Raw genomic sequence first — 12,876 nt, 5'->3', positions numbered from 1 at the left:
AAGGTACACACAACTATCACCACTACGTGCCTGAGCTCAGCCTAACATCAGCCTAACCTAAACCCAACTTCAGCCTAACCTAAACCCAACTCAGCGTAATCTCAGCCTGACCCTAACCCGACTATATGTCCTCACTTTCATATTTTTTGTACCTCTTTGTTATGTATTATGTATTTTGTAGATTACCTGATGGTTAGCGTGGTATAACTGCTGTCCCTGTTTGTCATTATAAGTAAAGCGGTTGTCAGATATAGAAGAGGCTCTTTTATCCAACACTGCCATCAGGTGGACACATGGTGACACACACCTCTGTCTGTAAAACTATACATTTCTGTTTTGGAAAATATCTTCATGACTACTGACTATTGAAATGACTTTGTGTGTGTGCAGGCCTGCTGCTGGAGGACAACCCCTCCATCAGAGCCATCACTCTGGGTCACGGTCACATCCTGGTGGGAACCAAAAATGGAGAAGTTCTAGAGATAGACAAGACCGGACCAATGACTCTGCTGGTGCAGGTTTGTTCAGTCGACAGTTTAACTTCTGTTATAACTCAGAACTCAAGGCATATTTAACTGCAGGTAACCATAGCAACGGTACTGATGCTTTAGGTGTTGTTAGCAGCACTTAGTGGTGTAACTAACATAACGAACTATGGGTTTATCTGACTACAAGCACACTTTAAAACATGGTGGTATTTTAACACAGCCAAACTTAATTCCTTTGGGCAGTGGACATGGTGGAAGAGACGTCCATCAGACAATAATGAATACACATAGAGACAATGATGGATCCCAGGTATCCATGTAGAGACATTAATGGTGAACAAAGCAGTGATGAATGAATGAATGAATGAATGAATGAATGAATGAATGGATGTGGAATAATTTTTATTAAAATAATCTCACTATTGGGTCCATTCGTAGCTGTACTGGATCTTTTGAACGCCATTCGTACAAAAGATATTCCCTCGGTTGGTGTTTTGATGATGGTGATGGAGAGCGCTGTCTAATATGTAGGTCCAAAATCTCCCATATGTGTTCAGCTGTGTTGAGATGTGGTGATTGCAAAGGCCATAGCATGTGATTCATATCATTTTATTCTCATCAAACCATTCAGTGAGCCCTCGTGCACTGTCATCCTGGAAGAGACCGCTCCCATCAGGACAGAAATGTTTCCTCACAGGATGAAGGCGATCACTCAGAACAGCCTTGTTTTGATTGGCATTGGACCCAAACCATGCCAGCAAAATTCCCCCACAGTATAACAGAGCCACTCTCTGTAGGGGTCAATAATTCAGGTCCACAGAATATGGTGAAGGATGACTCATCTGGCCATATCACTTTTTCCACATCTCTGTAGACTAGAGCCTAAATGGTTTTTGCAACACTGAACTCTCAAATGTGCATTCATCTTTGTAATGAGGGGTTTAAACACTGCAACCCCACACTAATATATCTCTGACTGATCTCAGAGTCAACTGGGCCTGCTCAGCATTTCATACACGCCACAGAGCATGATGGGATGTTTGTTGTTTAATTGTACCATGCAGTGGACCCGTGTGGAAGCATCTGCATTCATTGTGTTTCTCCACTCATTTATTGAGGTTTTTCCTTTAATTTGTCACCTGTCTGTACATTTCCATGACAACTGAGCAAAGTCCATCTGCTGAGGAAGGTCATGTGATACGACCAAAAGCTCCAGAACGGCTGCTGGATGGACCTTGCAATTCATGTCTTCATCAAATTTATCAATTCGCTCACGTGTGAGTGCATGTGTATGTGTGTGTGTGTGTGTGTGGATATCAGATATTTTTAAATGTCTGATAGTCTGGTACGGCACCTGTTGCCATGGTGAGGAGAGCTGACTCCTGCAGATCGATCAGCAGTTGCACACAAACACGCACACTCACACACACACACACAGATCAACAGTCTCCACAGTTTTCAGTCTAGATGAACTACGTGTAGTGTGAGTGTGTGTTTGTATTTGTTGACGTGTGTGACTGATTTTAGATGTTGGCATGTTGTAAAGCATGCAAAAGTGTGTGTGTGTGTGTTTGTGTGTGTGTGTGTGTGTGTGTGTGTGTGTGTTCATGAGTCTTGTGAATGTGTCTTTCAGAAGGGTGTAGGTTTGGTTTCAGAAGTGGGGGGAAATATAAGAAATGCTATTTCAATTTTCATTTTCAATTAGACCTCATAAAAGATAATACAGCTAATAAATATATTGAATATAGATCCTATATTTGCACCTTTACTACAAAGAGCTCTGGGCTTTACTACCTTACTGTATATACTGTGTGATTAATGCTCAATTCTAGAAGGTGTTCTAATCTAATATAGAATGTATTAACTATGTTAGAGTACTACGCCTATATTTGTAGCCTGAAAGACAAAATCCAGGGTTAGCACTCGTTCTGCTCGTTTATGCTTATGGTTGTTAGAACTGTACTTAATGCTGTGAACACAAGGTAGTAACTGATTATCAGCTCCTCTATCTTCTGTTGCTCAAAAACAGCACACTTAGTTATTAACATGATTAATGTTGATTAACATGTGTGTGTGTGTGTGTGTGTGTGTGTGTGTGTGTGTGTGTGTGTGTGTGTGTGTGTGTGTGTGTGTGTGTGCAGGGTCATATGGAGGGCGAGGTTTGGGGTCTGGCCACTCACCCCCTCCTCCCCGTCTGCGCCACCGTCAGTGATGATAAAACCCTGCGACTGTGGGAGACGTCAGCCAATCACCGCATGGTGGCCGTCCGCAAGCTGAAGAGAGGTTAGATAAATGACCAGACTGCCAATTTTACATGTTTTTGTATCCTGTACAAATCCTGTATATTTGACATCCATCAGTTTTTAGATTTCCTTCCTTCTCGACAGCTGTTGGTTTCAGTTCATTTCTATGAAAATCTGTAGCCTGTGTAGATGGAAACCAGTTCAGGGTTTTGAACACTGAATTCTTCAAGCGATTCAGAGCAAAAACCTCCATGGTGTCTGAGGTCAGCATTTAGTCCGTCTAACTGTCCCATTCCAGGTACCTATGATGGCAACCTATGAGTTTCATTTTGTGTTACTCTACCCAGATGTCTACACCATTAGACCCATAGATCTGTTGATGAGTACAGGGTAGTTGGGGCTTCCACATCTGGGACAGAGTCATATCATCCACGTATTTGCAGTGGTCTGTTCCGTCCTGGAGAGCCTTGAAACTCAGAGTACATTTACTCAAGTACAGTACTTAAGTGCAAATATGACGAAGGCCTACTAACTTCTTCTCCACTGCAGACCCAAACATGTTTCCATAGGGGTGGCCAGGCTGAGGCCAGTACTCACTTTAAAGTCTTTCTCAGTTTTTTCTGCGTGGCATGGCGCTGTACAGAGGTTAGATTATAATGTTTGCTTTGACCAAAATGTGTGTATCTAAATTAAGTCCCTGACAGCTCCATCATCATCATCAGCTTTCACTACTTTTATACCTTGTACCTGAATTTCTTCTGCTTGGAGTTTGGTTCCTCAACAACAGATTTTCTTAATAAGACGCAGTCAGACCAGAATTTGCTTCCCATTAATTTTTATGCGGAACAAATTACAGATTTCAGATTACAGCAGCGAGTGGGTTGAATGCAGAGTGGGTTGTGGAGGGGCAGGACGAGATGGGTGCGCTGCTAAAAGACGTCCCCAGTGGAGTTGGCAGCAGTAGAGAAATGGTTAAGCACAAGAAAAAAATTTAGCCTATGGTGGCCATGGCCACCCCCTGGCTCCGCCTTTGCAGAGGGAAAGATTGTATTTTACTATAATTATGTGACAGCTTTAGTTACTAGTGACTAACTGTGAAGACTCACATGGACTAAAATGTTGTTTATTTATTTGCAGTATTCATATTTTTTTCAATTCAATTGTATTTGTGTAGCACCAAATCAAAACAGAAGTTATCTCTAATAGCGCAGATCCAGACCATACTCCATACTTAAAATTAAAGTATAAGGAGTTGGATAGCTGAGTCTCTTTTACAGCAAAGCCCAGTTAATATTTCAATACAATGATGGACACAGAATAAGAAAACCAGACAGAGTCAGTAAATAAAACAGAGAAGTTGGGTGATAGAAATGCCAGGCAGGGGGAGAATTTTGGAGGGAGGTATATGTGTTTTGAATTTTTAGCAATATTGCAGAATTTAATTATAAGAATTAACTTTATAAGACATAAGACAATAGTGAGCTGACAGAAAATGAGGGGACAGAGACAAGGGAAGATATGCAGTGAAGGTCACTGGCAGGACTGGAGACATTACAGCCCACACATGGACATCAGAATACTGAGTCAGGGAGTAATCAAATTACCTTTGACCATGTAAAAACGTGACTAAACTGACTGATTAACTAAGTTATTTACTGTCAAGTTAACTGATTGTGTGTGTGTGTGTGTGTGTGTGTGTGTGTGTGTGTGTGTGTGTGTGTGTGTGTGTGTTTTCCAGGCGGTCGCTGCTGTGCCTTCTCTCCGGATGGGAAGGCGTTGGCAGTGGGTCTAAGCGATGGCGGCGTGCTGGTGGTAAACGCTGACACATTGGAGGATCTGCTGAGCTTCCACCATCGCCGCGACGCCATCTCTGACGTCCGCTTCACACCAGGTACATACACACACACACATTACCACACATGAACACAAATATGGCTGTGTCTCTGCAGAGGACGTACTGTATCTACTCACGCTCTCTTTACCTGACATTCTCTGGCACGCAGACTCAGGTAAATTCCTGGCTGTGGCGTCCCATGACAGCTTCGTGGACATCTACAACGTGCTGAGCAGTAAGAGAGTGGGGATCTGTAAAGGAGCGTCCAGTTACATCACACACATCGACTGGGATGCCCGAGGTAACACACAGTGCTCTCTCTCCCTTTCTCTGCTGCTCATTTTTAAAGTCTGCCTCAACATATTTGACTTTGTTTTTACATTCATCTGACGACTGTACTGCTGCAACAGCATCTCTATCCCTGCCCCCTCCCTGTGGAACTTGCCTTTGCTGTTTCTGATATTGTCTTTTGTTAACATATTATAACATATAATATTGCATATTAATAGATTCTGGATTTTTATACAAGGTCGAACGAGGAGATGTCACACATGTACCTGAATGTTAAAAATTATATCAGACACAAAGGGTTAAAGGGAGACTGAGTACCTTTTGTTGAACAGTGACCTCTGTGGCCACAAGTGACAATTACAGGATAATAGTAAATGCTAAAAGAGAACAAGAGGAGGCCATAAGGTCATTGGACTGACTCATTAAGAACACTATGACATTACCACTCTCTGCTGCCCTCAGGTCCTCAGACGACGAGACGAGGACCTCAAAGGATGCTACACTATGGGTCTTTGTTCTGACTTTAGAGATAATTAAAAGACCACTACCAGAAGACCTGAGGGCTGTAGAGGGTTCATAGTGTAAAAGCAAATCTGACAAATAAGTAGGACCAAGACCATTAAGAGCTTTATAAACCAATAAACAGAAGCTTCAGTGCAACAGTGTTGGCTTGAGAGAGAAACTGTCGCACTCTGGCAATGTTAAAATGTGTGTGTGTGTGTGTGTGTGTGTGTGTGTGTGTGTGTGTGTGTGTGTGTGTGTTGCAGGTAAACTGCTGCAAGTGAACACAGGAGCCAAAGAGCAACTTTTCTTCGAAGCCCCAAGAGGAAAAAGACAGACCATCAGAAACTCTGAGGTTAGTGCTGAAGCCCCCCCTGCTGGCCAGAGTGAAACACAGGAAATATAATTACAGTTTATGTTGAGGTGCTTGTGGATGCATTATTCTGTTGTTGTTCAGGCGTGAGAAACGAGGACCTGCTCAACATAACTAGCACATTAATGGCGATGTAAATAACAAAAAGTAGCATATTTCTTTACTTGAAATAGTCCAAAACCAACAAAATAATAAGGGATACAGCATCTATTAGTGAGAGTGATGCTGCCGAGTATCTAAACATCACAGCTGCATTTATACAGAATTTACTCTGGACGAACAGGAGAGGAGTATAAAGAAAAAGAGTTTTCTGGTTTAGTTGAAATAGAATTTAACAGAGCAGAAACTGAGCTACCGTCAGCCTGTGGGGGTGATGAGATTAAAAACAACTGTGCAGACAGAAAGTACTGACAGGATGGACATCTACATCCCCTGCTGAAAATATGTTTCCATGTCCATTATATAATGTACACACTTGAATAAAAAGTATTCACTGTCTAGTAGCTCTAGTATTGACTAGTAGAGACTAGGATCCCATTGTTAAGAAATAATGTGTGTGGTACAGTAAGTACCTGTATTCTGTCTTCATCTATGACAATCACTTGAACCCTACACACAAACACACACACACACACACACACACACACACACACACACACACACACACACACACACACACACACACACAAACACACACACACTTTTTTAACAGGGGCGGCATCGGGTGGCCACCCCTAAAAACTGCATGGCTGCCAAAAACATTTGTTTAATTTAATTCATTTAATGAATTAGGTTAGATTAATTTAAAAAATAAGGTGTTAAAAACATAAATGAAAGTAATAAGCTAAGCTTAAAAAAAATGTCTGAAGATTTGGAAATAAAACAATTCATTGATTTCTAATGCCACCTTTAGATATTTCTATTCAGTGCTTTACTAATGTGCCACAATAACGTAATGTTTATGAGTTCAAACATCGTCATTTGGGGGTTTTTCCAAGAAAATATTGATTTATGTACAATCATTGTGTTTTTATCTTAGAATGAGCCGTTTATATCTACAGACTGTGCAGGAGGGTAGGAACTACACCACTAGATCCCACTAAATCCTACACACTGGACCTTTAAGTAACTTATATTAGTTCAGATCCAACACTGGTTGTGGGTACTTATGTTGTATAATTATTTATCATTTACTTTTCTCTATTTGTCTGAACTTATTTCTGTGTGTGTTTAGCTGGAGCGGATCGACTGGTCCAGTTGGACGTGTGTTCTGGGTTCGAGCTGTGATGGGATCTGGCCGACGCACAGTGACATCACCGACATCAATGCTGCGTCGCTCACCAGAGACCGAACGCTGCTCGCCACCGGAGACGACTTCGGCTTCCTCAAACTGTTCAGCTACCCCGTTCGAGTATGACAGACAGACTCACTGGTCTCTACACATGAGTTATTAAATAGGAAATATGAGATAAACATCTACTGTATATAGGAAGTGAAAGACCGACTTCTTGTCTTCTTTCTTTTTCCTCCTTTCTTTCCTTAAACTTTCTTCCTTCCTTTTTTCTCCCTTCTTCATCTATGATCCAGTATAAGCACATTCATAAGACATTAAACTTCATTTATAAGGCTATATATTATAATTATTATAATAACATTATTATTATTGTATATAGGCTATATAAACTACAAATGTTTAGAATCATGCATGACAACTTATAACAAGGTTTATTAAGTACTGTTAGGGACAACAGCGTTTGAAAGAAGAATCTGAGTCCTGGGTTACACACACACATTAGATCTACCAGAACTTTAGCCAGTTATAAAGACACATAGAGAACTGCTCCAAAGTACCATAATAGATCTTAAATTCTGTTTCTGTGTGGAATAATGTCTTATAAACATCAATAATATGCTATAGAATGAGTTTGTGAGCTTTAAGTAAAGTGGATATATGTGTCTTTATAACTGGATAAAGTTATTGGTAGTTATATTGTGCAGGGGTTTCCAGACTTTAAATGCTAAAGTCCAGGTAAGATCAAAGATTTCATTTTAACCCTTTAAGATTGCATCCTCAGTCACATTGTACCCCTTAACAATATATGGCAAGGAATTTACTATTAACTGTAAAACACAATGTGATGTGTTCTTACGTAAGCATGAACCAACCAATTTCAACCAATAATATCATGACATTCACTTGTCAATCAAACTTTAACTTTTGCAACACAGAGCAAAGATTCATTAGCCAGCAACTGCATGGCTATCTACTGGAGCAAAGTGCTTCTGGGAGCCAGACCTCACTGATGACTGTGCAAAAACAGCGTTACCACTTGTACAAAAGCACTACTTTATCAGTGATAAAATGATGCACTGGATATTTTTAAGGAAAGAATATTGTCGTATTTTCCCTCTGATGTCCTTCATCTGCTCCGCCTAAACTCCCCTAACTGCTAATGTAGCTGCTGTTAGTGTGCAACACCCAGTGAACACAACCTCTGAGACAGACGGAGGCCAGTTTGACCACAGCTGTACCGAGGTGATTTACAGATGGACTAAAGTAGATAACTGTCGCCAACAGTAATGTTGGATGCCATTAGTTTGTGCAGCTAACGTTAGCTGACTAACTGACTTTGTCCTGAGGAGTCTCCTCTGAGTAAATTACAATCAATCTTCCTTTGTTACACTTTCCCAAAAATATGATAAACGATACATTTCCGTGGAGAAACCTGGATGCTTAATCTGCAGGACTTTGACTTGTGCGGTGTTTTTTTCTTGTTGTATTACTTGTATATGAACGGGTCATTCTTTTCCCCCTCCGCCCTCCAGGGTCAGTACGCCCGTTTCAAGCGCTATGTGGGCCACAGTGCCCAGGTGACCAATGTCCGCTGGGCTCAGGACGACTCCACCCTGCTGACGGTGGGCGGTGCCGACACTGCACTAATGATCTGGGCGAGGGAGCGTGGAGGCGGGGTCAGCGGAGAGGGGGAGGGGCCTTTGTGTCGTGACAACCGACCGCACGTGGACAGTGAGGAGTCGGATGATGACACTGAGGAGGACGGAGGTGGGTGTGTCTGTCATTAGAGCTGATTTTAAAAAAGAACACTGACCGTGACGTCAAATCAGTTGACATTTTTTATAGGTAGTTCACGGACAAGTGTCATATTTTATTATTTAAATCTCTTATTCAAAGAAAAAGTTATATGCTTGATTTGTAAAGACTTTATGACCAATAAAAAATAATTACCCAAGACCCAAGCCTGAACCCCACAATTTGGCCGGGATCAGGTTATAGAACTCTTCATTTATGAGTGTGCGTGTCTGTGTGTGTGTGTGTGTGTGTGTGTGTGTGTGTGTGTGTGAAGGTTACGACAGTGACGTTGCTCGGGAGAAGACGGTGGATTACACCACTAAGATGTACGCTGTCAGCCTTAGAGAGATGAGAGGAACCAAACCTCACCAACAGCTGAAGGAGCTATCTGCTGAAGAGAGGTATGCATTGCACACACACACGGTCACCATGACAACAGGTTATTTTAACTAAAATTGTTCAAACAGATTACATTAACTAATACAAGCTCAGTTTTGTAAGTTAAAAAAGATTTTTTTAAACAGCTTTTACTATTTTAAGTCACACCAACTTAGTTTTGTAACTTACAAAATTTAGTTAGTTTTACTAAAATTTTTCAATGCAATGAGTTTCAACAATTTTTTTAGTTAACTTGTCTGGATTTTACAGTACAGTTTGGGTCCACAGTTTAAAGCTGCACCAGACCACTGTGCATCCTGTTGGCGCCCCCTGGGACAGTGACAGGTGTGAAAGTGGGACCCCATGCTGCAGTTTATAAACACTGCTGCCCGTTGGAATTCATCAGATGTAATGAGTAGTTGTATTTCACTTTCACACTCACAGGAAAGCCCCGAAACAGACAGACAGACAGACAGACAGACAGACAGACAGACAGAGAACTGAAGCTGGTAGTAAGATAGACAGAGTAAAGAGACTTAACGTTACTGTTATTTACTGACATCAAACTTTGAGAGGAGACAACACAAATTTACCTGATTCTTGTTGTGACACCCGCTTTGACACAAGGGGGTGATGAGGCCTTTTTGTAATTTGCGGGGCCCTACGCAGCTTGAGTAGTCAGCGTATAGGGTCCTTGGTTCTGGTGGTCCTCCATTTTATATCCCTTAAAGCATCTTCTCTACTAAACTCGTACAGTATTGGGTTGACTATAAACCTGATTTTAAGGTTGTTTTTGAAAAAAGACATTGAGTCTTTCTCTAGAAGTTCACATTTTTCTTTTCTCCTGGTGCAGCTTTAAATGTAGCATAACAATTCAAAGCTTTAGAAACCATCTGGATGCTGCTGTCATTGACATTCAGTGTGATTTCCCTTTAATTCATGCTTTTATGACTTTGCGACACTGCGACTGTCTGTATGAAGTGAACTTAAACATTTTATGAACAATATCATCTTATGCTTGGTGTGTGTCATCAGTGGTCCCAGTGTATGTGTGTTTGTATGTGTGCCCTTATGTACCTGGGTTGGCATGAGTGTATGTGCCTGTGTGTGTGTTTAAAGGTTTTTGCATCTACCGCATGTACGGGCTTCTGCATGCTTGATGAATCTTGATTTGTCCCTTTATGAAAAGTTTATGGCTCAGTTTCCTGTGTGTTTCCACACTGCTAACAGACTATTATCAGTGTCAGTGAGTTTCTGTCTTCAAAACACTCAACAACAAAGGGCCACCTTAAAGGTACAACTGTCACATATCTAAAAACTGGCACCTAATCTTTCAAAACATGATTAACAATGGAATACTAGAACACATAAAAATGTTTTTATAAATTTAAAGAAGCTATCCCATATTTTTTCCAAAATATGACTAAATATACTACTTACATGCTTCAGTTGTGATTTTAAAGCTGCAGTAAGTAACTTTTTTTTTTTTTTGAAAATGACTTTTGGTCATATTTGCTGAAACTTTCACTATATCCTGACAGTAGAACATGAGACAGATAATCTGTGAAACAATCAGGTTCCTCTGGCTCCTCGTAGCACTCTTAATGACATTTGTGACCTTCTCCATCATTTTGAGTCACTTTGACCCAGAAACACATTTTGAGTTTTCTTCATGGCTGTAAAGAGGAAAGTCTCAGCTTTATGGCGATACCAAAATTATTTTTCTACTCCAACAATTGTATGAGACACACCCTTCCAAAGGTTGACTGTCACCAAACCTTGTTTTTGAGAAAAAGGGCTCTAAAGATAGCAATCAACATTCCGCCATATTCCAAATGAATTGAAAGACATTTATAAACAGTTTATATTCAAATAAATAAACTTTACTGCTTTACTGCTTAACATAATTATAATCAGAGACATTGTATGCTACCATCGGGTCAGCCACGAGTGGAATATCTTCCTCCTGGCCTCCGTCACACTCACTTTCTTCGCCATCACGATCGGAGCCGGCCGGTGTCACTCTCACTCTCAGCTGCCGGTGCAGTGAAAAAATCCGTAATAAGGTCGATCCAGTTGTCGTAGCATGTCTTAAATTAATGTCTTGAATTTAAAAGTCGAGCAATTTCGTTGTCGCGAAAATTAATTTTGTCTAGGCTGTCAATCTGTCAATCTGTCTCTGTGTCCGTGTCGATCTAAACTGACAGTTGACAGATGACGTAGATGACACAAACACGCTAGACGGTGTTTTGAACTCTGACACCTGTTTCGTTTTATTTATGCTAGCTATATTTATCCTTTGTATTTTACATTAATTTTGACATGGTATGAAAGCTGAGACTTTATTTAATTAGAAACATGTAAAAACTGAAAATAGCCCAAAATTGTATTTTCTTGTAAAAACGTGTTTCTACACAAACGGGCCGCTGCGACATCCGACTCATTTTGATGGAACGCGTCACATTTGTAAAACTCCACCGGGCCTGAACGAAAACAACCAATCAGAGCCGAGAAAGATAGAAAGATACTTTGGGTTGAAAGCTTGAAGATGATTTTTGAGTCTAATTCAGACTTCCACTCTCAGTATCTGACAACCTGGGAATGAGCTTCCACAATAAACTATCTTTCTTGGCTCTGATTGGTTGTTAGTTCAGGCCTGGTGGATTCCTGCAAATGCCATTAGGAGCACTAGGAGGAGACATCCAGCAAATAGGGCAATCAAGAGTGATGCCGACTTTGCTTTTTTACTCTGAACCAAACTACACCAACTTAATGCTGCTCCAGTGTGTGGTTTTAGATAGCATGCTTTAGATGGTGCTCTGGAAGCAAAAGAGTCTTATTGGTGGTACCTCTACTTCAGTACCCCCTGAAGTGGAAAAGGCCCTAAAGGAGTTTCAGTACCCTCATGTGGTTCTATGCCAAAGACACTTGTTTTTGTCCCTTTGTGGTGCCTTTGCTTCCTGAGTGTTGCTGCTGCTGCTCTCTGGCCTTGCTTGTAGAAACTCTTAATATCTGTGTTGTGTTTTAACTTGCATTCCCCTGGAGGCAGGGCATTGTCAAGTAAGTATGACCTGATACTTACTGTGTAGATGATTTTTAACAGGCAAACTGTCAATGTGATTAGGCTAATTCAATTATATGTGCTGTACAGTATATATTATACATTATCACAAAAACAGGTGCTGGTGAGGCTACCCAGTGATTTAATAGATCTTGGAGTTTCTTTATCTAAATCCATATTTGATTATTTTAGTTATGAACATGACACTCTGTTGCATTCATTCATTAACAGAGAATCAAACTCAGAGTTATAGCATTTTTTTTTTAATCAAAACACTGTTTAACAACTATTTGAAGTCTGTAGAGGAGGTTTGGAGGATATGTCAGGCTGAAACATACAAAACCACCATCTCACCCCTTTAACCACCAATAACCGTCCACAGTCTGACAAAACTAGAGGCCTTACAGGTTCAGTCGCTGCATAGAGAGCCAAAGTTAAACCAGAACTTCCAGGATTTGTTCCAGAAGAAACAAAACTTAATTTGAAATCACACTGACATTTAATAACATAAATTCTGCAGAAATATGTTTATAACCAGTTAAGCTAACCTAATCAACATTATTTGGTAATCTAATGATAATGTTTTGTTATTTGAGCTACATTGGGTTCATTTTACATC

The 12,876-nt window shown here is 40.6% G+C and overlaps 1 protein-coding gene across 6 annotated transcripts in view; it reads left to right on the top strand.

Annotated features, from left to right (window-relative positions):
• The window catches only part of LOC127350207 (echinoderm microtubule-associated protein-like 6), a 96,670-nt gene that overhangs the window by 56,830 nt on the left and 26,964 nt on the right, over positions 1-12,876 (top strand). For 3 of the 6 annotated variants that reach the window (XM_051376611.1, XM_051376603.1, XM_051376583.1), the window contains exons 21-30: positions 1-3; positions 391-518; positions 2,630-2,771; positions 4,470-4,622; positions 4,735-4,866; positions 5,624-5,712; positions 6,965-7,141; positions 8,557-8,791; positions 9,093-9,219; positions 12,242-12,256. The exon at positions 1-3 is cut by the window's left edge and continues 109 nt beyond it. In XM_051376611.1, the coding sequence (XP_051232571.1) occupies positions 1-3; positions 391-518; positions 2,630-2,771; positions 4,470-4,622; positions 4,735-4,866; positions 5,624-5,712; positions 6,965-7,141; positions 8,557-8,791; positions 9,093-9,219; positions 12,242-12,256 (1,201 nt within the window). The remainder of the gene's footprint in view (positions 4-390; positions 519-2,629; positions 2,772-4,469; positions 4,623-4,734; positions 4,867-5,623; positions 5,713-6,964; positions 7,142-8,556; positions 8,792-9,092; positions 9,220-12,241; positions 12,257-12,876) is intronic. The other 3 variants (XM_051376628.1, XM_051376619.1, XM_051376593.1) reach the window with 1 other exon arrangement.

The sequence above is a fragment of the Dicentrarchus labrax genome, unplaced genomic scaffold (genome assembly GCF_905237075.1).
Source record: "Dicentrarchus labrax unplaced genomic scaffold, dlabrax2021, whole genome shotgun sequence".
Lineage (NCBI taxonomy): Eukaryota > Metazoa > Chordata > Actinopteri > Moronidae > Dicentrarchus > Dicentrarchus labrax.
Note: the sequence above shows the minus strand (reverse complement) of the source record. Positions and strands in the feature narration are given on the sequence as shown.